Source organism: Phaethon aethereus (assembly GCF_964289735.1).
Source record: "Phaethon aethereus genome assembly, chromosome: 15".
Classification (NCBI taxonomy): Eukaryota; Metazoa; Chordata; class Aves; order Phaethontiformes; family Phaethontidae; genus Phaethon; species Phaethon aethereus.
Genome location: NC_138591.1, coordinates 16,732,922 through 16,758,969, shown reverse-complemented (window position 1 = coordinate 16,758,969; position 26,048 = coordinate 16,732,922). Strand labels below are relative to the sequence as shown.

General features: G+C 40.4%; 1 protein-coding gene across 1 annotated transcript in view; it reads left to right on the top strand.

Moving 5' to 3' along the window:
• Window positions 1–24,695, top strand: part of CREBBP (CREB binding lysine acetyltransferase) — a gene marked incomplete at its 5' end in the record, with an annotated part of 96,328 nt that extends 71,633 nt beyond the window's left edge. Inside the window, 12 exons of the mRNA XM_082006880.1 lie at window positions 5,360–5,440; window positions 6,176–6,232; window positions 7,495–7,572; window positions 8,075–8,142; window positions 12,223–12,373; window positions 13,227–13,373; window positions 13,771–13,884; window positions 14,335–14,500; window positions 15,943–16,110; window positions 19,280–19,441; window positions 19,708–19,989; window positions 21,790–24,695. Of these exons, the coding sequence (XP_081863006.1) occupies window positions 5,360–5,440; window positions 6,176–6,232; window positions 7,495–7,572; window positions 8,075–8,142; window positions 12,223–12,373; window positions 13,227–13,373; window positions 13,771–13,884; window positions 14,335–14,500; window positions 15,943–16,110; window positions 19,280–19,441; window positions 19,708–19,989; window positions 21,790–23,958 (3,643 nt within the window). The 3' untranslated portion in view covers window positions 23,959–24,695. The remainder of the gene's footprint in view (window positions 1–5,359; window positions 5,441–6,175; window positions 6,233–7,494; window positions 7,573–8,074; window positions 8,143–12,222; window positions 12,374–13,226; window positions 13,374–13,770; window positions 13,885–14,334; window positions 14,501–15,942; window positions 16,111–19,279; window positions 19,442–19,707; window positions 19,990–21,789) is intronic.
• Window positions 24,696–26,048: the final 1,353 nt, after the last annotated feature.

Here is a 26,048-nt window from a genome sequence, read left to right as displayed (position 1 = left end):
CCCTTTAGTTTCCTGTGCTGCAGCTTGATACATACTGTGCTTAAGCGCTTGCTGTTAGGTAGGCTACACCACTTAAGTGGAAGTGAAGTTGTCCATGTTTTCCACAAAATGGGTAGCAGGTAGAAGGGCAGAACTGCAAAAAGGCACTGAGAAATCATGTTCTGGGAGAATTGTAAAAATATGCAGGTTTGTTTTCAAATTAGTGTCAGAATTTGAAAAGTAAAGGATACAGTGATTGATTGCAAGACTTGCTTTCTCTCTTCCTATTAGTACTTAATTCTATTCAAGTTAGCTTTGAATTAGCATTGAAAACTACACATACTCCATGAGAAGCTATGAAAACAATAGTTTCTATTATTTTTTAATTAATATTAGGACTTGGTGTTTGTATGATTATTAAACAATTGTTATAGTAATAATTTTCCATTTAATGCTTAAATCTACAATGCTGTAATAACAAAACAAACTTGTCTTTGTTTTTGGTTTCTTAGATTCCACCCCCGTCCCCCCCCAAAAATAAGAAAAATTGCAGAACATAAATGAGCTAAGGCACAAACTTCCTTTTCCCTGTTTAAAACGAAGTTATGAATTGCTTTCCAGAGGCTTGGCAGTCTCTAAATCTTGCCAGCTTTGAAGCGTGCAGCGGACTGTGGTCTAACTGAAGTTACGGAACGAATTCAGACAGTCGGTGCTTGCATTTAGTCTCTCTTAGGGTGATCCCTACATCGCCAAACATGCTGTAAGATGACGCAAGACTGTTGCATACCACCTAGCTGAAGCAGCATGGTGTGGGAAATGAAAACGTGTCGTCTTACGTTTTGAGTTGGGTATTAGGTGGCCGTTGTGATAGCATTGACGTGGAGGAATGTAAATTCACGAGCTCTCATAAAAGGCTTTTTACAGCCACCATGAACTCCGAAAAAAGTCAGTCTGAAGAGAAATAAAGCAATTAAAATGCATTTAAATGGATGGTACTTCAGTACTGGAAGCGGGGAAGAAATACCCTTAAATACCAACTCTGTGTGGTAGAATTTCAAATGCTTTACATGTTATGCATCCAGGTAGTACTGTATTTGAAAAGAATAGCAACTTCAAAAATAATTGAAGAAGGGGTCATTTTTCTTTCACTTACACCTTTCCTATTTAAGTTAGTATTGAATCATTTGGATTACTCAGTGGAAGGCAATGTTGGTTGCTAGCAAGAAGTACAGGGTTTGATGGGGCAGTAGGTTTGTCTGGACTCGGTGATGCAGTATTTCAATTTCCTACCTGTTACAAATGTGATAGTCCATTTACACTGAGTTTAGACAAAAAAGGTAGTAATAAAAGGAAGGTGACTTGTCAAAGTGTTAGTAGGCCAGTAGCAGAACAGAATTAGGCGTAGATTTCTGTTCATCCAGATGTCTTGAGAAAGGGTCAGGGCTTTGGGATTTGGGGTGGCTTTTGTGGGGCGGGGGGGGGGGGGGGGCGGCGTGGTATTTGAGGTTTTATCTTTCAGGCCAACTAAGTCAAGTGATGAATTGTTTTTTGGGGTTGGATTTTTTAACATACATTTCTGAAGATCAATCACCATATTTTTAAGTGTGTATTTGGACTATCGGATCATAGAAAGCTCTTACTCATCAGCTGCTTTGCTCTAAAACAGTCAAATTGAACTGTTTCCTTTGACAGTGATCTTCAAATCTTAGATTTTTCTTAACCATGGAAGTTAGTGAAAAACAGTTTCTGTGGTTCCAGCACGTCTTTAACTGGCCAAATGTTCTTGTCATTTTCCATTTACGGAACAGACAAAATTGGATGTACATCTGGCGTATAGCATAACTACATTACAACTAAGAATATTTAGGCACCATTGGATAAATGAATTCTGGCACTACAGTTCAATGATTAAAAGTTAATTATCTGGTATAGAACTGTTTGGCTTCCATAATAAGGCAGAAGTTTAGGTTAAAGTAACTGTTTGGAAAATATACTTCATGTGTGAATATCCATTTGAGTAAACTGATTGGTATTTCATATCAGTACTAGCATCCAGTTACTAATTTAGAATTTCCTTTGAATGCACTTAATTACAGTTGGAAATTCTCTGGTAAGGCAGAGATTGAGCATTTTCTGGACTTTGGTATTGAGCCATCATGTTACTCTTTGATAAACGGGAAACAGTCACCTGAACAGTCTGCATTTGAAAAGCTTTTCATTTTTGATGTGTTGCAATAAGTACATTCTTCGGATTTTTTATGACTGTTAAAATGAGAGTATTGCATGCTTTCTATGGGTTTTATTGAATATTTGTAGTGACATGCAAAGTCAATGAATTACAAGCAAGTGTTTGTTTCTGAGGGTCCATATTCACAATAAGTTCCAGCTATTGTTTCACCTTGGTTATTTTACGGACAAATGTTCATGATCTTCAGGTGATTCATTTTCACTGTATTTCAACTTTTATTTCCTCATTTTAATACCATGGACTAAAGCTTGACTCTTGTTAGCGTTAGGCTTTGGTTTTGCAGCATGTGGGATCTTGTGCTCCCCTTCAGATCTGCAGATCGCTGGAGCATGCGCTTAACACGCTGCCAAACCGAAACTCTCATCCCTGCGAGGCTGAGCTTCCCGCAGGCACAGCCTGAACAGCCGCTGAAATACCAGGGCTGGTGGAGCCAGTTAAGATTTCTGTGATGTGACTTAAATCCAGTATTGAAGGCAGCCTCGTTGCTCAGTTTCATGAGTGTTTTGAAAGCCCATAGATAATTCTGAAAATGGATCAGAATTAACCTTTTCTGGGATTGTTTGAATGTAGCAAAGTATTAATAGGACTCTTGACAATGGATTTTTCTGGCTACGCACTCCTGTGTTTGGGTCCTCCTGTGTTTCAGTCCTTCCCAGTCTGACTCTTAAAATGAGCAACCTTGTTAGTAAGGAAAATAATTAGTGGGGTTTTTTTAAATTTAAGAAAAATTTAAAGAAGCAAATTATAGAAGAAAAGGACATGGGCAGTGTGTAAAAGATAAAATTCTGAACCTGTTATGTTTGAGGGGTTTTTTTAAGAAAATTATTAGATGATACTGTATCAGTTTAGGGGTATAGGGTGAGGGGCAAGTGAAGTCAGTGTAAATGACATGTGCAGTGTCAGAATCCACTCCTGAAATTTTCTTGTAATATCGCCTTGTAATAACCATAATATATTTATCATTCCCAATGATTACAAATTAATAGAATACTTTTTTTTTCTCCTGGCCTTGTTGTGTTGCATTATCAGCTCCAAAAGCCTTGTGTTTCCTTGGGAGGGTGATGTGCTTAATCCTAGCTGAGCTGCCCCAGGAGGAGAGAAGTCACTTGCAGTTTAACTTGTGGTAGGCTCGCAAGCAGCCCTCTGGGCAGGGAGCATGGCATTTTAGCTCACGTGGTTGCTGTCGAAGTTGCAGCTGCCCTGCTGGTAAGATGATTACGTGGATATGTCAGTATGGGCGATATTAGCTAGAATAAAATACACCTTTTTCCTCTTCGTGTCAATCCCACAGTAGAGGGGAGTATTCAGCGTGCTGCTGCGTTTAAGTGGTTCTTGGCTAGCAGAGTAGCTCTTGAAGCTTGAGCCAGCTGGCAGAGTTTGCAGAAGTTTTCAGGCTCTTCTAAATTATGCTATGGTAACGTGGACCTGACTGCAGCCTGGGGAGGACACAGATTGCTCTGCAGAACGTCTTTCCCCGATTCATCGGGTGCTGCTGAAGGACTTGCTCCCACTTGCGCTGCGTTTCACAAGCGTTTAGAAAACGTGTAGGGGTGACGTGATGGCCAGTGTGTGTCGCAGGAGGGAGTTCTGATCCATGCATTTCAATAAGTGCCTATAAATGGCTTTTGTCGTCTCCAGGAGAGCACAGCCTTGGTGATCTGTCACCTGGATTACAGTAGTTTAGGTGTACGAGTATGTGTTTGAAAGGGCAAGCTGCCATGTTTATTAATCTCCATCCCTTAAGTTGTTGGTTCATTGTGACACTGAGTCTCGTTTGATGCCTTTTATACTTACCATTCTTAAAGTTCTAGTGTTTGAGTACTAAAACTGTGTTTTACTGTGCTGCCATTGCTGCTTATACTCTCTCACTCTTGATCCTCCATAAAGCTCCTTTATTTTGATGATCCTTTGTGGCCCTTCCTGCATTTTACAGCTGTGGCCTCTCTTTGTTACCTTTGTTCATGTGTGAATTCATATCCTTTCCAAACATGTAGCCTCTTTTTTCTTTTTTTTTTTTTTTTAATGACCCTGACAACTTTGGTTCCAGTTCATCTGAAACAAAAAACACACCCAAAAAAAAAAAAAAAAAAAAATCTGTGTAACTTAGATCTTATGTTTTTTTTTCAAATGCAGATTGTATTTTTGTAGAGTTGTAGTCCAATTTACTCAGCTTGGTTTGTAAAACTGCGGTATTGGTTTTGCTGAGTATAACTTGGATTGGCTCTTGGTCTGGTGACCAAAAATTGTACCTAGCCTCACATTCAATTTGTAAAGCTTAATTCCACATCTTTAATATGCCTGATAAATATATTGTATGTATGTACAATATTTAATGTTGTTCACATATATACATATATTGTACTTAATAGATAAATGGCTGGAAACTCTGACCCATAATTGCATTTCTGTTAAATGTTTGTCTAGAGTATGGATTTGGTTTCATTTATATTAATTAATATTAGCTGAGCAATTGGTCACATTTAATCTTACAGTCAAGTAACTTTGGAATTTAATATTTTTATAGATTTTTTTTTTTCAATACCAAGTGTTTCTGCTTTTACAGTTTTTACTGACGATCAGTAAATGCTTTGAGCATATTTTCTAATTTCTTAAATCTGTAATAAATGCGGTCTTAAAGCTTTTTGACAGGCTGTCTTTTTTTAACCAAAGGAAACTCAATCAGTCGAAAGCCTGGAATCAAAGGGCATTTTTTCCTAAGTAATGCAAATCAAATCCAAATTCTTAAATTTGAAGTCTATACAAATGTAGCGCTTGGTAGCTACTTCATTAATCCCCCCCCAAATTTTGAATTTGACGCCTGACGACTTGTTAGTAATGTATAAAATGAGACCGAATGCTAATCTGTGCTTTGCCTTGGCTTTCTGCTCTGTGTTGTCTTGGTGTTTGCGTCTTACCTCTTACGTCTGTGCTGTTTGTTCCCTCCCCTGTTCTCTAATCCTGCCCTCCCCTCCCCTCTGTTCCTCCTCATTGTCCACACTGACCCATGAATCAACCAACAACGCCCCCCCTTTCGTCGTGGTGATCTGCCCTGCTCTGGTTGGTGGCTCCGTGCTTGGGTGGCTGTATGTTGTGCTGGACCAGTTCACCCAAATATGGCCTTCTTGCTGACAGGTATCACTTCTGTGAGAAGTGTTTCACTGAAATCCAGGGGGAGAATGTCACCCTGGGTGATGACCCTTCCCAGCCTCAAACGTAAGTCACTTCTTTTCTTCTGCATGCCGCCTTTTTAAATAGGAGGGGTGATGCGTAGTCTTGATTTAACAGCAAAAACCTGTGGCCGGTGGTGGTGTTCGTGGGGAAATGCCTACTTTCTTACTAATAGGAGATTTTTTACAGTAAAAGATGATTAACAGTTGTTATTGTGTTGGGTCTGTTGGTCTGCCCGACAATGTCGCTTGTGTGCGGTTGCGCTACTCAAGAGCTGCCCGTAGACTGGTTGCAGCGGGTGGCGGACACTAGATAACATGCTTGGAGGAGAGGAGAATGGAAGCTATGTCAATAAATGTCGCTAATCAAATTAAAGACACTGGCTAATCCTTATGTCTCACCTTTTGAAGCACAGCTTTTGTTTATGAAACCAGCGGCTTCTGGCCAGAAAGTAAGATGCCCTAAGATTTATGAGGAATGCAAGCTGGTGGCCGCTTTACTGGTGAAAGCCTCCCTTGTTCTTTAGATTTTTAAATTTATATGTTTACTTGGGTACCTCTTACTTTGTTTTTAATTTACACAGAAAGAGAAATGGGAAAAATATTTTCTGTAGCTTAAAATCAACTGAATTGCTTTCTTTGAATAGAAAAAAAAGTACTTATATGCTTTCTTCAGACTTGAGGTTTGCTCATTTGCTGTAATTCAGAAGAAACATGATAATTGTCTTGGCCTCTGATATAAAGGTGCTACTGAGTTTTCATATTAACTCTTTGTCTTTAGAACCATCTCTAAGGATCAGTTTGAAAAGAAGAAAAATGACACACTAGATCCAGAGCCGTAAGTACCAAGCTGTTGTTTTTATTAAGATGATCTCTTCACTTTCAGTTGTGCTTTAACCAGCACTTAAGAAATTAGGCAGTGAATAAAGAAGTCTTCCTTTTCCTCCTCGTCTCTGCCCAAACAGGCTGCAGAATCTTTCTCCAGAGTTCATAGCACAAAGTAAGAACTTGATGTCTGACATTGATATCCAAGAGGAAAATGTGAGCCTGTTTTCATGGCAGTTTCTAGTTCTGTGTATTTGGGTAATTTCTAAGGCGTGTTCTGCAAGGCACTGGCTGAAAATGGCCCTCTGTCATGCAGAGCCTTTCACACCAAGCCCTGGGTACCTGTTGGGGTGTACATGGGAGTTCTGCTTTCTCCTCTTCTGGTTTAGCTAGGCTTCTAAAAGAGGTTTTTCTCTTCACCTGAGTGCTTAGCCCCATCCTCCTTCCTTGTGTTTATTACGCTCAGGAAGTTCAGTAAAAGCCAAGTTGAACACTTCTTTAGTAGCACTGTGCTACTTTTCAGCTAGTTAAGGACAGTAGGAAAGTAGATTTTATGTCGCTACTGCTTTGTTCTCTGTCAGTTTGATACACAATACATTTGAATTCCTTTTCTCATCTTTCCAAATACTAAATAGAGCTCCTCTCCTAGGCCTTGAAAGGGGGACTGAGATATACCCCAGTGCATTTGGCTTCATAACCAATGTTGCAGTCTTGACTGAGAAAACTTCTAATCATTTTCCCATCCAAAAAAAGAATTTTGATATATTATTTTGAGGGAAAAAAAAAAAAAGACTACAGCAGACCCATGCAGGCGAAAACAAGTTAATACATGATTTCTTGGCACAGTGATTCATGAATGACTAGTTTTTACATTTACAGTAAGTTGAGCAACCATTTAGTCAGATTGTGGTTGTTGCAACAATTGAAAATTAAATCTGTGGAGGTATTGTTGAGCAGAATTCTTTGAAGCTGGGAAAACTCAGAACTCTGCTTAGAAAAGGATCCAGAAAAAGTTGTGCATGAAAGCCCTTTTCACATTTTTAGACTAGTACATTTTACTATGTCTATAGATAGATATCTTATTTGCACATGAGATTGATAGACGTATATCAGAAGCTATTCTAATTAGTATTTTTTTAAACCGACATATAAATTTGGCCTGCTGAAGTTGATTCAGTTCTTAGCAGAGGGTTGGAAAGTCCTTCTTTCTTGCTGAATTCTGGAAAATTACGTGCCTAACCACAAAAGTGATTGGCTGCTCTTCTTTCTTCTCAGGTTTGTTGACTGCAAAGAGTGTGGTCGGAAGATGCACCAGATTTGTGTATTACATTATGATATTATTTGGCCTTCAGGGTAAGATGTTTGTTAGTTTTTTACCCCTTGTACAGTAAGACCAATGTAGGTTATATAATTAAGACTTTCTGCCTTTGCTCTTCAATATGCAGCCACTGCCTTTTAAGAACTGAGTACAAAAGGACAAAGCATTTCTAAATAAAATACTTTTTTTTGGTGTTTGAGGTCTCATTTCAGTATATTCAGATGAAAATGTGCATGAAACCAACTTGTTCATATATGCAGATTTCTGTGGTTTCTTTCTAACTACTAAACAATGGAAGCTGGTTGGAGGTAAGTTTGTATACTACACAACACAAATGCATGTGTAACTGCTTGGCAGAATTAAACCAGCTTATGAAGGCTTTAAGTCCCTCACAAATGGAGAGATACAAGCTGTTCAAATCCAGAGAAAAGTATATTGTACTCTGACATTTAAATTATGGGTTCAGACATCGGGTTTAAGCTAGCCAATAATGGGTTTATGCTAAGTTTTTGGTGATTTTTTTTTTTTCCTCAATAGGTTTGTCTGTGATAATTGTCTGAAGAAAACTGGTAGAACACGCAAAGAAAACAAATTCAGTGCTAAAAGTGAGTTTGATATTTCTATTTTTATCTTCAACTTTCATCTTTTCTCTGCCACCCCTAATAGCTCTTTGATTGAGACTTTCTGTTGTCATGAGAGACAGTACAGGAACATTTGCAGAATGGGGAGTAGTGTAGCGCAAGGCTTTAGTAGCTGGCAGAATTTTAATCAACATTTTAAAGACCTACTCTATGTGTTTGTGGTCAGTTTTAATGCTGCTGGAGGTATTTGGCATCTATGTCCTTATTTTTCTAAGATTAAAAAAAAAAAGAGGGGGAAACAGAACAGGAGAAAACATAAGGCTGCATGCACTTTACTGGCTATATTTAGACGTGTTTCCATGTAGTGTTGAAACTGTAGTAAATTACCGTCACCTCTGTGCCCTTCAAATAACATGCAGTAACAAGTTGTACTGCATTTCAGGTGTACTGTGGTGGTGCCAAGTACTAATGTACTTGAAGAGCTTTTCTTGCTTCTAGAGTGGATTGTGGTACAAGAACTGTCTGCTGGCATAAGTAACCAATTGTACTACACGTCTAGATTTTCTTGGAAGTAACCATTATCATGGTCTTGTTGAAATGTGCACTAAAGAGAGTGCCAAAAGCTGCCGGGTCAACTAGTCTCGGTCCCCTTAGTAATCCTTACACAGGTGTTCTTTGCATGCATTTAACATTGCAGAACATAATTTGAGAACTTACTCGTAAACGTTTGGGGGGCGGAGAGGGGAAGAGTAGGAGCTAGCATTGGGAATGCAGTGTCAGTGGCGTAGAGTGGAAAAATAAAGTGAGTGTTGAAACCAAGAAGGTGATTCAGATATTTGAACAACTGGAACTTGCAGATACACTCGATTCCTCCCTTGTTCTTCTTTGGTCCTTGGAAGTTCTGGGCACTACCTTGTCATACTGTGACTTTGCAAGCCTCAGTCTTCCAAATTGCAATAAAGGAGTGGTTTTGCATTAACTGTAACTTCTTGATAACTTTGTGTGTGGTTGATTGCATAATAAGAGATTTGAAGGGGGATAATTTGGAGATGATAATGCTGTGTGAGATATATTAGGTTACAGTAATCAAAACGGTCTCTGGAGTAATCTGACGCATGCAAGATAGCATTGTTTAAAAAAGATTAAAATTAGTCTCATAAAGACAGATTAAGATTGTATGAGAACATTAATAAAATGATGACATAAAAATGTAGTTTTAGATAACCATTTTAAATAGATGCCTCTTCTGTTATATGCTGACTTTACAGCATATATTGATGTCAGTTGTCTTAAGTATGCAATTCTTTGGACGTCTGCAGTTGTTCTGTGACATTATTTAAAGTTTGAGTAAGCAGCATTTAGTTTAAGGTAACCATTCTGTTCTTTGGGGATCTGGACAGGGAAATAACGGTGCTTTTCTCCTTTCCACTGATCGCCTTTTCCTTCTCCTTTCCCTGCTGTTTGGCTATCTTGTTTTCTTTTTCCCATGATGATTTGAGTCCTGCTGCCAGCTGTAATGAACTGGTGGACTCAGCTCTTGAGATCGGTTCTATTTAACAGTGCTGTAGTGGAAACACAAGAACAGGGAAGGAAAGCCTGCTCTTGTCAAAACCTTGGTCTTGCTACTGACCTAAAACCAAACATGAATGATGAAAGTTTGAAGCATTGACATGTTTCCTCTCCTCTCTCCCTCCCTCGCCTATAAAAACCTTTGCTTTCTGAATTGCCATCAATATTTCTGTGCTCTCAAGCATGCTGGCACAACTGCTAACAGTCAAGATAGCACAGCCCTCCGCTGCAAGCTATTGCTCAGCTGTTAGGGTAACATTCATATTCCTAATGTATATTAAATAAAATTTGGTTGTCTTAACCACATTGCAAGGAAGTTGCATAGAAGTTGACTGATAGCATGCCAAATATAGCCTATAAACCTGTGTACAGCTGTGTTATTCTGTGAAATTCCTAACTTTTGAAGTATTTTTCTTAGTAAGAAAATCTACAAATACTACTCCACTAGTAGCTAATGCAGCGACGTTCAAAGACAAAAGATATCCTGACAAATAAGTCACCCAGAGTAGTTTCCTGACAAAAAGTCACAGTAAGCCAGAAGTCTGACTTTCTTCCTATTTGTCCAATTACTCATCCAGTAACAAATATCTGGCCATTGCTACTGCAACACAACTGCTGTACTCAAGAGGCCTGAAAGCCTTCTGTGTTGGCTGGATGGCTTTTTTCAAGTTTGCACTGCAGTTTTCATTGAGACCTCAGCTTTTATTGGACGTACATACGTTAGAGGTGTCCCAAGAACCAAAATCCGGTTGCTTTCTGAAAGAATTTGCATGTTCTAATCTATCAAAGTATGTGGCTTTTAGATCCTTTCCTTACAGTGCATGTAATCTTAATGCTGCCAATTTTTTTTATCTTCTTAATATGGTCTTTTTGTTTGTTTGTTTTTCAAGTCTTAATGCATTGCAGCATAAGGAAGCAAGCAGATATCCTTTGGTTGCTTAGCATTGGAAAGATGATAAAATGAAAAGACAGTAGAGTTAACTAAAATGGCTTTCTAAAAATGTACCACCTCATTAGCTGAAATTGAGCCGTTTCTTTTTTTTTTCTGTTTGTCTTTGGAGAAATCAACAATATTAAATAATTTCTTCAGAAAATATTTGTGAATTTTCTTTAAAATTCATCAAATTTCCTTTAAAGTCAACCCCCTTCTATTATATATGGAAAGCCCAATATAACGTATTGGGCTGGAAAACACTGGGAAAGGCCAATGTATTGGAATTGGTAAAGGGCATAGTGTATTTTTACATTAACTTGCCTTTAAATTTTATTATTGGCTCCCAGGTAAATGATATTTAGACTGTGTTGTGCTGGCTATAACCACAGAATCTCACTGGACAAGGGGACAGACTAGAAGATAGAAAACAAGATTGCAGCGTTTGGCAATTTCTATAAACTGCTTGTAAAATAAAACTTCAAGTAGATAAATCCCTTAAAGTGAGATCTTCCTCTGAGTATATGGGGCTTTGTTCCCCAGTATTGGAGCCTAAAATAACTTTTAGCATAGATATTTCGCTGCAGGGTTCTGTATGCCATCTCAGTAGTCGGGAAGAAGAACCAACAGCCTTGTGTCAGTAGCCAGATAACAACTGAAAAATGAAGCAATGGAGAGCTGAAAATTAAATGCATTTTAGTAAAATGAACATCTGTAAATTGCACCATCACTTTGGAAAAGAGAGCAGATTGACCATAAAAATGAAGTAGAAATACTAGTTGGTAAAATAAGTAGAGTAGCATAAGAGAAGAAGTCATAAATCAAGTCAAAACAGCGTGCTACTTCTGTATTCTCCATTTAACCCAAAATCTTCATCTTGATTTCTGTAATTTGTTGTGGATTCATTTGAAAACCATCACATCCTGTAATACTACAAAACAGCTATCGCCACAAAAGCTAATTGTAAATGTAAAGACTGAGAGGAGGTGATCTGGACAATATGTAGACTTGAACTTTTAAGGACCTCTATCTCTGTGGAAGAACTATTTAAGCTTTATGTGCAGATTACTGTAACTGTTCAATCTAAAAGCTCTCTTGAAAAGAAAAGAAAAAGCAATGAAATCTCCATTGAAGTCAAAAGGCTTTTCATTTCTGTTGATTTGCTTTGCTTTGCTTGAAAAGGTGTGGCATTGAGCCAGATCTATAAAGTGATGTAATCGCTGTCAGCCAGCCAGATAGTGTTTTTGTTAGGAGAAAACATTTGCAGTGTTCATAAAATAAGCCTGCAAATTTAAAAATGCTATGTAAAGCCTTCTTTGTTAGTTCACTTACTAAGTAGTTTTCCCACAATAGTGGTTTTAGCTTCCACACTAGGGTATGAACACTTAAGGTTTGGTTAAAAATATGTGTTGCTTTGCTTTTTGAATTTTGGCTGTATAAATAAAAAATCAAATGTTCATGTGGAGGTAAAACAAAGGGGAAAAATGCTTCTATACAGAGAAGAAAGCTGAAAGATTTTTACAAGCATAGTAACACCCTGAACTTAACAGTGATTTCTCCAGTATTAATGTTTCCATTGTCATGTTCCTCCCCTTCCTTTCTAGGGCTGCAGACTACACGTTTAGGAAACCATTTGGAAGACAGAGTAAACAAATTCTTGCGGCGGCAGAATCATCCTGAAGCTGGAGAGGTCTTTGTCAGAGTAGTAGCAAGTTCAGATAAGACAGTAGAAGTTAAACCAGGAATGAAATCCAGGTTAGTTCTATTAATTACAATAAATGCAATCTTGGAATTTTTTTATTTTGAAGTCTCCCTACATAAATATTGCAAAACTGTGCCCTAATCCCTTGGCACGTTTTTGAAACGTAGGCATGAGTGAAGTTACAAAAGGAAGAAAAGCAGCATGCAGTAAATGAACTTAGAGGAGATTCAGAATACAGTTGTATTTCTACTGTTTGGGTGGGGGGGTAGCGGGGACATCCTGGCTTGGGTTGTAATACTATGACTTTGTATTACTAAATCTTGAGAGAGAGCCTGACCACATTTTGGTTAGCATTACAGAATTCATAGTTTAGTTTGGAACAGTTGCTGAGACTCTGTTCGTTACTGTTCCTTCATTTTGTTGTGTTTTTAGAAATACTTCAGCTTTCAGAAGTTATTTTTAATTTGCTTCATCATAAATGAAAAGCTGAAAAGGTTTATTCTATGAACTGTTTTGGTTTTAATTCATAAAGACAGTGTTTACGTGACATCACTTCATCATAGTGCATCAAGTATTGTACTCTGGAGTGTATTTAAAGGCTTGCGGTTTCTGAGGATGCTCTTGTACTCAATGCTTGCCTGTTCAGTCATATGCGAACTATCTGGAAACTGTCTTTCTGTTGAGTTTTATAGTAACAAACCTTGCATTGACAGGACTCCCTGTTTTAATGCAGCTCTGATCTGACCCTGTTTAACTTCTGCATAAATGTTTCTAATGAGTTAAAAATAAGGTTAAAAAGAATTTCCTCATTCTGGTAGAACACTAGTTTAATAATTAGCTTTTTGTTGTTGTTTGTTTCTTTTTTTTTACCCCCCCCTGTTCCTTCCTAATCGTTCTTTCCTTCAGATTTGTGGATTCCGGTGAGATGTCAGAATCTTTCCCTTACCGTACCAAAGCTCTGTTTGCATTTGAGGAGATAGATGGAGTAGATGTGTGCTTCTTCGGCATGCATGTACAGGAGTATGGCTCAGATTGCCCCCCTCCAAATACAAGGTACTCTTTCATTTCTGTACCGGTGGTGCATGCATAGAGAACATCTTGGCTACATTCAGTCAAATACAGAAGATTGGGAGATATGTTTCAATTCTGTGGCACAAATACTGTATGACTGCAGATGACTTTGAAGGGGAAACAGTTTTTTGTAGTCTGTATTTAATTTTGCCTCTTGATGTATATTCTTGCTGCCTAAAAAAATGGTACCTATTTCTTGCTTTTGAGAACTGTTTATACCATGTTAAGATGCTTAAAAATGCATTAAAATAATGTCACCGTTAATTTTTCTTTGTTCAGTATGGCTGTGTATGTATCTGGTATAAAAGTCAGTTCTCAGTAGACAAAACAGACGTTCAGCCGTACATGATCTTCTGTCATTCTTCTCTCATTACTATAGGCGTGTGTACATATCGTATCTAGATAGTATTCATTTCTTCCGCCCCCGTTGTCTCCGAACTGCAGTTTATCATGAAATCCTCATTGGATATTTGGAGTACGTGAAGAAACTTGGGTAAGCGAGATTTTGTAAAGAAAGAAATCTTTTCTTCTTGGCATTTTATTTATCCAGGATGCCAGGTAGCTTTTCACTTGGGATAGTCTCTTTCCTTCTGCCCGCCCTGAGATATGTGGAATACTACATGCCTCTTCTGCAGTGGAGATCCCAGTTGGGATTTTATCATTGAGGTGGTTTTTCTGTTGTTAGAATTCTTAAACTAACAGCATATCACTCTTTATCAGAGGTTCACTTGATGTTTAAGCTTCAACATTATATCCCAGACCTTTTCTCATCTATTGTACAAATAGAGGTTATTGCCTCAGCATCTTTGTTACAAAGAAAAAACAGAAGAGAATGGGGTGGGGGGAAAGCCAGAGGTCTGAATTTGCATCTTGGTTTGTCTGAGTTAATTTTAAGATGGTAATAAAATGGTTAAATTTTTCTTTTCTTGTGTGTGAAACACAGGTATGTGACTGGACACATTTGGGCCTGTCCCCCAAGTGAAGGAGATGACTATATTTTTCATTGCCATCCACCTGATCAGAAAATACCCAAACCCAAACGTTTGCAAGAATGGTATAAGAAGATGCTGGACAAGGCATTTGCCGAGAGAATCATTCATGACTACAAGGTTTGCTACTGTTTACTTCCTGAATTTAATTTTTTATGGGCTTTTCATTTGAAGGTAACTAATACTGTTTCATAAGACATGAAACTGTTGGTACAAGAGTTTTTATTCTCAGCTTGTGTGTACATTTTCTCAGATTTTTTGGAGGTTCTGCCTTTCAGACTGAACATTCCTTAGGTTTGGTTTCTGCATTAAGAGAAACGTGCAAGAACCTGCCTTCGTGTACTTGTCTTTCACTGCAGTCTTCTAGGCAAGGAAGTATGTGGTTTGTTAACGTGTACAGAAGTTGGTTGCTTCTGGTAATTCTGGAGGATCAGGTGGACTACTGGACCCCACTATAGTGTGAAATCAAAAAAACTGCTTATAAAACAGCTGCTTCACTTGAAGAGAAGAAGGGTGATGTTCATAGTTGGAGAATATCTCACATGTACCCAGGGAAATAAGTTAAAGATGGCAAAGGTAGCATTTGCCACTCCTTACATGCTAAAATTTACAAGAATTTAAATGACAGTGCTGGAAAAAATTGATGTTTTGATTGCAAATGGCAGTTACTAAATGTGTGGAATAGAAGAGCGTATAGCAAGCCTTGTCATCTGATCCAGCGTAGCAAAGAGCTAGAAAATCTGTGTCTCCCCCAATAAGGAGGTCTTGAAATGAATCCAAAGAAGAAAATTGGCTGGTCTGGTACGTGCTTGTTAAACACGATGTACTTAAACAAACCAACCACCTCTAGAACAACTATGTGAAATACCTGTTCCTTTTCAGAATACCTGTTCCTCTCAGTGGCCCCCAATCTTTCCGGCCAGGCAGTCCACAGAGCTTCAGCCAGCGGTCAGCGAAGGACGCAGGCTGCACACAAGTTCCCCTACCACAACCAGACATTATTTAATATTCCTGTGTGTAATAGTTGGCCGGTGCATTCAGCGATTCTTCTGGAGTGACCAGGCCTAGTGCACATATGATGCACAGCCCAGACGCACATGCATTGAAGCCCTTACTGAAATCTGTAAGGGAAAGGGCTGGATGAGACGTGCTTGCTGTCACTAGAACAATTCCTGCTCTTGTCCAAGAGCCGGTGTAGGAAAAGCTAAGTAGAGTAAGCTTCATTTTTAATTGCCATAGTTACCAGGGAGGGGTTTGCTATGTTTTCCAGGGGTACCTTAGTCTCTCCCATCGTGTCAGGAGCACGAACCGATTGCGTGATGGAGGTTCAGGAGAGCCTCAGCAGCTGCCATTCCAAGATGAAACTGGGAGTGGGCTGTTACCAGTACTGCCAGGCCGGTTTTTGAGCTGCACCCAGAAAGGGAGGCCTGCCAGGAGTGGGCCGTGGGCTGTAAGCAAGGCACAGCTGTTCAGTGTAGCCCTGGGTCACGTCTCTGGTTCTCTTCTCTCTCCCAAGTGGTCTTCATTTATTTATTCTTGGTATTTCGTGTTACGCTTAACAGGACATCTTCAAACAAGCAACTGAGGACAGGCTGACAAGTGCCAAGGAGCTGCCTTACTTTGAAGGTGACTTCTGGCCCAATGTGCTGGAAGAAAGCATTAAGGAGTTGGAGCAGGAGGAGGAGGAAAGGAAAAAGGAAGAAAGCACTGCAGCTAGTGAAACAACAGAGGTGAGTTAACTTTATATGCTATATTTGCTTCTGGCTCACAAAGCTGACAATTAACACTATAATTAATTAACACTTTCATAAATTAGAGAGCTCACATCCAGTAAACTAGAAAAGAAGGTCATTCACATCGAATGTTAAATCAGGGTTCCCTTTAACTGCATTTCTGGTTTTCTTCCTGGATAATAATTATACTGATGGCTTGGGGTTGTTTTTTTTCTAACAGAATCAGAAGTCAGTCAGTTCAGCATCTCTGTTCTCAGAGAAATGTGTTAAGCTACTTTTGGATTGCATCATGACTGCTACATTTGCTTGCAGGCTGAGCTTCTGGTTCACACCTTTGCAAATCACCTTCAGTGTTTGCATTTGGAAAGATGCTGTATTTTTCAAAGCTGAATTAAATTTTGCAAAGGTACTTGTAGTCATTTGCAACAGTAGGAGGCTGAAGTTTAGAAGTATTTATTGCAGGCTTTGCATTGGTGTGAAATGTTGATCCTGATGGTACTGTTCCTTCACCAGAATTCTCTCTTTGTATATTTAAAAAAAAAAAAAAAAAATTACTTTCTCAGGATCCTGGCCAGAATTTCATTATTCATTTTTATTGTTGTCTTGATTGTATCTGTACCCAAATGGTCTTAGCACTTTTATGCTGTCCCTTTTACTTGTGATTTGCAGCACGGTGTTTTGAAAATAAATAGAGCAGGAAAATCTGAAGTCAAGCAGATTGAGGTGGAACCAAAAACTTTTAACTGGGGAGGGACTGCGTTCAGCTTAGCTGCCGTGACAGTTTGCATACAGTCTGTGTTACGTGTAATTGATGTGGAGTGATGGACCTTAATCCATCAATTTCATTATGTCAAAAAATTCCTTCTGTTAAACCTTAGCAGATCCTTCAAAACTAATATAGTTTGTTGCTATATTTTTTATGGAACCATAAAGTTAATAGTTTTCACCTTGTTCCTTCTGAATGTAACTTTTAATATTGAACTATTTCAACAGACATAGCAGTATAAAAGTAACTGAAAGATAAGGCTTGGAATTTAAGTTGCGGTCCTCTTTTGCTAACAGTGTCGCTTCCAATAAATCGTAGGCATGCTCTTCCAGGGAAAACACCACTGTAAACCTCTATGTCTAAGAGGGGAAAAAAGGCATTTTAAAAAACTGAGAACAGCTAACTGTGAAACTCATGCAAGTTGTCTGCCTAAAGTGAGAAAATGCAGCCTTGGCTGTTAACATCCCTGTGTTCCCACTTAAGGCCATTGATGTTGCTTGGGGTAGCAGGGGAACAAAATCTTCATCCGAGTTGCTGAAGATGTCATCCAGGAATGCAACAAAAAACGTACCAGTGTGGTCTGGTTAAAAAAAGAGGAGTGAAATTATAAGCATGAGAACTTCTCCAGTGTAGTCACCTGAACTTGCGTCACTTTATAGAGGATGTTACGCCCAGCAAGGGGCATCTCCACGTGTAGAAGTACTTGATGAATCTTTGCAATTTGCCTTGTACTGAGATGGTACAGAATGCGGCTATCTTTTCTTAATTTCTTAGTACTAAACTTTGTATAAGTGGAGAGAGAGCTTCTTAAAACTCAACATGTGCTGCATGTATCGGAGTCTAAAGATGTGGTAAATATGCAGAAGTTCTTGGAAAAGGTTCTGAAGGGACGAGGCTGCCTGAGTAACTGTGCCATCGGCATCTCTGGCAAACCTGTCTGAGTATGTTTTATACTACGTCACCAAAATGAAGTAGTATAAAACAACCTTACAACTTCTTAAAACATTTTGGGATAGCTTTGTACAATTGACCAAACATAAAGTTGTCTAAAGGTGGAGTAGAAAGATAACTTAGAATAACACTGTCAGCTAAGTGTCAATCTATTATTCCTTTTGGTGTTTAAATTTTAAAATCTATGTCAGTGCTGTAGAATGCGTGGGCAAAGGAGGACATGCCCTAATTCCATCAGGGTGGTAGCAAATTTTGGGGAAGAGAAGTCAAGATGAGCACGGACAATACCTTCTTTCTTAATACCTTCAAATCACTTAGAGCTCTGTCTGGTTTCCCATAAAATAGTATCATTTTAATCTCCAAACAGGTTTGGTCAAAAAGTCAATAAAATTAGTTACAGAAAAACCAAGATTGGGCAGGAAATTTCTATCTAAGACTAATTAATGGAATGGAGGGATGGCAACAGTCTATATATAGAATTGCTTTCTTCAGTTGGAATATTTTTGTTTTCTTTGAATAAACATACTTGTGGATAAACCCTGTGTTTGCTTGTACATAGTGTTCGTGAAACTTTCTTGCGTTTGTGTGTGTATGTATATATATATATATATGAGTATTTCAGTAGCTTATTTTTAATATTATGATAACCAGTATTCTAGCAGTTAGGGGATTTTTACTGAGTGGTGAGCTCCCTTCTGAGGGCTTGGGTTTTTATTTTTCAAGGACATGGGAAGTCTAGAAGTTATTTCTGTTTTCACAGGTCATCTAAATAGCATCATGTGCTATTTTTTACTCTTTACTTACATCTAGTATTCAGTATATGGTTGCTGTGGTCTACGTTGGTTGTAACTTAGACACAAGTGAAGGTTTTGGGGGATTTTTTTCTTTTTTTTGTTCAATTTGCAGCATTAAGTCTTCAGGACGGAGAATAATATATTTTGTGTCGGTTTCAAATCCTGCATGTTCTTAGCTGTGTACTAGCCCTAAATTTGTTCAATAAAAACAAGCCAACAAAAATTAAATCAGAGCTCAAGCAAGTATGTGAAACCCCAAATGCACAACAAAGCAAAATGCTGCACTTCCGGAATTTTTTTAAGTCCATTTTATTTGTAACTCATTTTACCATCAAATGTCTATAAGATCTTGTAAAGGAGGCAATGGAAGCTGAAGTACAGTGTTTGAGAAGGAAAAAATAAGTGTAAGGTACAAATTATTTAATGTGTATGCATACTTTAAAAATCTATTTTTAAACAGTGTTTGAATTTGTTTGCCTGCCAGTTTGGCTTTTGATTTTTCCCGGAAGATAGGATATATTTAACACAGTGTGGCTGATTTGCCGGCACTGGAACAAAGTTCTGTTACTGACAGCAGAAGTGTTTCACTTTCAGCAACGGTGAATGGGAGAGAGCTCCATAAAGTGTAACATCCTTTCCTATGCATGTATTGCAGGGAAGCCAGGGTGACAGCAAAAATGCCAAGAAAAAGAACAACAAAAAAACCAACAAGAATAAGAGCAGCATCAGCAGAGCTAACAAGAAGAAACCCAGCATGCCAAACGTGTCCAATGATCTATCTCAGAAGCTGTATGCTACTATGGAGAAGCATAAAGAGGTACTGTCAAAATACACTGCATAAAGAGAAGATTTTGTTTCTGTAAATCCAGGCATGATGATAGTCAGAACTGAAAAATCAGGAGGAGTAAAGCTTGTGATTGCGCTAGTTTTTCTGTTGTGTAACAGCATATTGGAGGAAATTAGCCTAAACTAAGTTCATGAGGTAACATTTGTAGCATACTATTACTGCAACGGAACATGAGCTTTTTCCTGCAAGATTATCTAACCTCATTAATTTAATCCCCCCCCCCCATTTATTTGCAGGTCTTTTTTGTGATTCATTTACATGCCGGGCCTGTAATTAACACTCTGCCTCCCATCGTGGACCCTGATCCATTACTTAGCTGTGATTTGATGGATGGGCGAGATGCCTTCCTCACCTTAGCCAGAGATAAGCACTGGGAGTTCTCCTCACTACGCCGATCCAAGTGGTCCACGCTCTGCATGCTGGTAGAACTACATACTCAAGGGCAGGATCGCTTTGTCTATACGTGCAATGAGTGTAAACATCATGTGGAGACAAGGTGGCATTGCACTGTCTGTGAGGTAGGTGTATATCACCAGAGACTTCTGCTCTCTCTTGCTCTACAGCCAAGCTTGATTTTTTTTATTATTATTATTATTTTTTGATATTGCCCAAAGCTCCTCCAGATTAAGCTTATCCTGATAAAAAGGCCGTCAAGCCTTAAGGGAAAGCAACTTACCACAGTGGGGTACCTCTTCTTCTAGAATAAGTGCTTTTTAGTTTCTTGACATGGAAAACGCCAGTATGCTGGAATGGCTCCTGCTGCACCATTTACTTCACTATGGCTCCTCTGCATAGACAAGTTTTTAACTTAATTTTAAAGAACTTTAGGACTGGGTGGTAGGGTGTGACTGCATCAGACTAGTCTGAATCTGCAGGGCACTAGTTCATCCACATTAAATGGATGTCCAAGAGAGAAGTTTGCGTACTTTCCTGCAAGGTAGCTTTCCTTCCGCTTTGTATGTGGTGGTACTTGTTGTAAGGAGGGCAGCCAGGCGTGTGTCCGGACTGCCGCAAAGCTGGGTAAGGAGGCTGCCACAGCTCTTCATCATTGTCCCTTTGGCCCAGCGTTAGAGGTTGCCTGCCCTTCAGATCAGCACATATAATTGCTTCCTAACCTGGCTCAATGCTTTTAATGACTAGTACTTTTACAGCATAGATCAATTCCACTGAATGGTGTTAGAGAGCAATTATGCATGGAGTTATACCAGTGGACTTGAGGAGAAGGTAGCCTCTACAGAGCTTGTGATGACCTCTGGCTGCAGCTGAACCAAAAAAAGAAAAAAATTTGAATAAGTGCAGCCTAGTTTTTATACTGCAAGTTATTGCCAGGTCTGCAGTGGAAGAGTCTTAATTAATCCCTCCGAGGAAAGCGTTGAACGAGGCTTCTTGAGGCAAGACTGCAGGAGATGGATTGTACACACTAGGGGAGTTAAGTGGTGGAAGGACGTATGGCCTTTAGGTTTCTTTTGGGTACTTCTTATAAGGGAGTGCCCTTCCTCCAGCAAAAAAGGACAAGGCAGTGAAAATGTGGGTGTTTGAGCAGGTTTTCAGACGTTTGTCTGAGCATGAAACTTGCATTTGATTTGAGGGTCATTTTAGAGATGAAAAAATAGGTATTTCAGGGTAGTGATGATATTAGTCAGTAATTACACTAAGAATAGCTAAATGGAGAGTCAAGGACTGTTTTTTAAGCATTGACAGAAGGTTTGTCTTACTAGTTGGAGGTTTTGGCCCTCCTTGTGTAGGTACCCCATAGACATCACGGAAAAGTAAACAGTTCCTGTTGTCAAAAGGAGAAAACAAAAAACCCCCAAACCCTGCAAAGATGCTTTAATGTAATAAAATGAAGACAGAATTACAGCTCCTATTTGCGTTGTTACCCACTGTAGCCGAGACTTGTGCACTTGCAGACTCGCTTTGCTGGGGCAGCTGACGTGGCTTCTGCCCTCAGCTGCCCAGTACTCCCTGGTCCTACTCCCACTGTCATGGTGGATCTGCAGGTGCTTCCCTACCTCGGTGTATGTCCTGGTTTCAGCTGGGATAGACTTAATTTTCTTCACAGAAGCTAGTATGAGGCTGTGTTTTGGATGTGGGATGGAAATCCAGGCGTACATTGAACCGGGCAGCTGTTCACGGTGCGTGGCGGCTGTCCTGCTTTTGTCCTGCTGTGTGTTTGTTCCCACTGAAACCCAAAGTGTGCTTCCACGCCGGGCTCACGTTGCTCGCCTAGCACCGCTGTTACTCTTCCAGTACAGCCCTTTTGCTGGTACAGTTAGTGCTCTATAGACAACTGAACTCTGGGTTTTCTTTTCTTTCAGGACTACGACCTCTGCATTAACTGCTACAACACTAAGAGCCACGACCACAAGATGGTTAAGTGGGGCCTGGGTCTGGATGATGAGAGCAACAGCCAAGGAGAGCAGCAGTCAAAGAGCCCCCAGGAGTCGCGACGACTGAGCATCCAGCGCTGCATTCAGTCCCTTGTCCATGCCTGTCAGTGCCGCAATGCAAACTGCTCATTGCCATCCTGCCAGAAGATGAAACGGGTTGTCCAGCACACCAAGGGCTGCAAGCGCAAGACCAACGGTGGCTGTCCAGTGTGCAAACAGCTCATAGCTCTTTGCTGCTACCATGCCAAACACTGCCAAGAGAACAAATGCCCTGTGCCATTCTGTCTCAATATCAAACACAAGCTTCGACAGCAGCAGATCCAGCATCGCCTGCAGCAGGCTCAGCTCATGCGCAGAAGGATGGCTACCATGAACACCCGAAACGTGCCTCAGCAAAGTTTGCCTTCTCCTACCTCAGCAACGCCTGGTACCCCTACACAGCAGCCAAGTACACCGCAAACACCACAGCCTCCTCCCCAGCCCCAGCCCTCCCCTGTAAGTATGTCACCGGCTGGCTTTCCCAGTGTGTCGAGAACTCAGCCCCCTACTACTGTTTCAACAGGAAAACCTGCAAACCCGGTTTCCGCACCTCCACCTCCGGCTCAGCCTCCACCGGCCGCGGTGGAAGCGGCTCGGCAGATTGAGAGAGAAGCTGCCCAGCAGCAGCAGCAGCTCTACAGGGTCAACAACATTAACAATGGTTTGCCTCCTGGTCGCCCAGGACTAGTAAACCCAACGGTGGGTTCAGTGAACCAGATGCAGCAAGTCAGCATGAATGTACCCCGGCCCAACCCTGTAAGTGGTCCAGTGATGTCCAACATGCAGCCCGGACAATGGCAGTCACCTCCAATGCCGCAACAGCAACCCATGCAGCCAGGAATGGCAAGACCAGTTATGCCAATGGCGACGCCACAAGCCGTGGCTGGGCCGAGGATGCCGGGCGTGCAGCAGCCACCTCGGAGCATCCCCCCGAATGCACTTCAGGACTTACTGAGGACCTTGAAATCACCGAGTTCTCCACAGCAGCAGCAGCAGGTTCTTAATATCCTTAAATCCAACCCTCAGCTTATGGCAGCTTTTATAAAGCAAAGAACAGCCAAATACGTGGCTAACCAGCCTGGGATGCAGCCACAAGCAGGCATACAGCCCCAGCCTGGGATGCAGCAGCCGCAGACCGGCATGCAACAGCCAGGCATGCATGCTCAAGCAGGATTGCAGAACATGAACGCGATGCAAGCAGGAGTGCAGAGACCGAGCGTTCCTCCCCAGCAGCAAGGGATAGGAGCTATGAATCCCCAGGGACAAGCGATAAACATTATGAACCCCGGCCACAACCCTAGCATGGCAAACATGAGTCCGCAGTACAGAGAAATACTGAGGCGGCAACTACTGCAGCAGCAGCAACAGCAGCAGCAGCAGCAAGGAGGGGCTGGCATGGCAGGAGGGATGGCAGGACATAACCAGTTCCAGCAGCCTCAAGGACCGGGAGGTTACCCTCAAGCCATGCAGCAGCAGCGGATGCAGCAGCATATATCGATACAGGGGGGTTCCATGGGACAGATGGCTCAGATGGGACAGCTGAACCAGATGGGCCAGCCCGGCATGGGGGCAGATGGCACTCCCAACATCCAGCAAGCACTGCAGCAGCGGATCCTGCAACAGCAGCAGATGAAACAGCAGATAGGGTCCCCCGGGCAGCCTAACCCCATGAGCCCACAGCAGCACATGCTCTCAGGACAACCGCAGGCGTCTCATCTCCCTGGCCAGCAGATCGCCACCTCCCTCAGCAACCAGGTGCGGTCCCCAGCACCCGTTCAGTCTCCCCGTCCCCAGTCCCAGCCACCACATTCCAGCCCGTCACCCAGGATACAGCCCCAACCATCACCTCACCACGTCTCTCCCCAGACTGGTTCCCCCCACCCAGGACTCGCAGTTACTATGGCTAGCTCCATGGATCAGGGACACTTGGGCAACCCAGAACAGAGTGCAATGCTTCCACAACTAAACACCCCGAACAGGAGTGCGTTGTCTAACGAATTGTCTCTGGTCGGTGACACCACCGGGGACACATTAGAAAAATTTGTGGAGGGTTTGTAGCATTATGGGAGCATCACTTTTTTTTTTTCCTTTCGTGTTCTTGGACATTTTGTACTGAAAATTCAGACATCTGGGTTGTTTTGAATCCTAGATGGAACTGCTGCTTCCTACACATGGAAGAATGAATTGCTGTTTAAAAAAAAACAAAAAACAAAAAAACAAAAAAAAAACCAATACAAAGAATATATTTTTTTGTTAAAGCCAGGCGGTTAAAATATCTGGTCTCTTTTGTGGGTTTTTTTGGTTTTTATTTTTTTGTTGCTGTTGACTCATACCTTTTTTTTAATGGGGAAAACAAGTTCATTATATTCATATTTTTTATTTGTATTTTCAAGACTTTAAACATTTGCGTTTAAAAGAAGAAAAAAATAATATTCAGAAACTGTTTCCTGAAATAATGCAACATTATAATGTATCCCGGTAACTTTGACACGTTGCGGGAAGATTTTTTTTTTTCTATAGTGAACTCTGCAGGCGTTTGAAGTATTACCCCTGGAAAGATAGGAATTGACTCTTGCACACAAAAACACACATTGGCCAATGCCAAAATCCTTGTCTTGCAGATGTAGAAATTGTTGCTTTGTTTCTCTGATAAAACTGGTTTTAGATGAAAATAGGGATGATCACTCTTAGACCGTGCTGATTTGAATAGAGAAGAAGCATTCTTTTCTTTCTTTCTTCTGTGTGAAACTTGAAATGAGGAAAAGCAATTCTAGTGTAAATCATGCAAGCGCTATAATTACTATAAATAAGAAAATCCAAGAAGATTCAATCACTGTATAGAATGGTAAAAAAAAAAACTCATTTCTTACTTATAATATCATATTGTTAAATAAACTGTGTGCAACAGACAAAAAGGGTGGTCCTTCTTGAATTCATGTACATGGTATTAACACTTAGTGTTTGGGTTTTTTGTTATGAAAATGCTGTTTTCAACATTGTATTTGGACTATGCATGTCTTTTTTCCATTGTATATAAAGTATTGCTTAAAATTGATATAAATTACTGAAGTTTTTAACATGTATTCTGTTCTTTAAAAATCCATGTAAGAATGTTTAAGGTTTTTATTTATTTATATATTTTTTTGATCATGTTCTTTGTAAGACATGGCTATGAATATTCACTCATTACACAGAGCAGCCAGAGGCCTCGATGGGAGTGGCAGGATACATGGAGTATTGTAGGTAGCATGTCTCTTTTACGACACCCTTTAGTGATTGTTTCCTTTTCGGGGAGGGAGAGGAGCGGGGAATGGTTCCCAGACATGGAATATATTTGCAGGTGGTCATCCGTAGGGTTAACTGGAATAAATTATTAATAGCCGTTGCTTTTTAAAAACTGCATTAATTTAGAGAAGGATCACCAGTGAAAGGAAAATAGAGAGTATTGAGTTAATTCTAGGCTAATTTATTTAGTCTACAGTAAAATATGAACCTATTGACTTTAACACTATTTTTCTGCTGTTAACTCTGAGTCTAGATTTGAGGGTTTTCTGTGGAATAAAAAATAACAAATCATGCACATGTTCCCTTTAATATCCTGTCACCATGCCCTCATGTTCCGGGGATATACTTGCCCCTCCTCCCCCCCAGCAAATTACTTTCTTGGCGTTAAAAAGTCCAGGGAAACTTTCCCAGCGTAGGTGTGAGCTAAAACCACGACTAGCCTAAAATGCCATCAACTCGGACCTTGAGGCTTCTCAATTACATACGACTGGCATGGGATTTGCAGCAAACCCAGCAAGGTATCGCGCCCCGCAGCTGCGGTCCGGCGGGGAGCGCCGGGCACACTTGGCTTTTCACGTTAAGTTACCGCTTCCTCCAGCCTTTACGTTTTCGTAGGAACGGTGTTGGGGGAGGATGGGGGGAGAAGAGCAAACGATTCATCTCAACTTCTGTCCCCGTACTGTGAAAATAGTAGTGCACTGCGGCACTACTTCATTCTTCTTAACTGTAGAGGGTCTCTGCTTAAACTTTTCTTGCAAACTTCTAACTATTGTACCTTTTTCACCACCATTGGATTCATCTGCCCACGCAATTGTCTTCAGCAATTCAAGATGTCAGAATTTGGGGCTGGGGTGAGGTCAGTG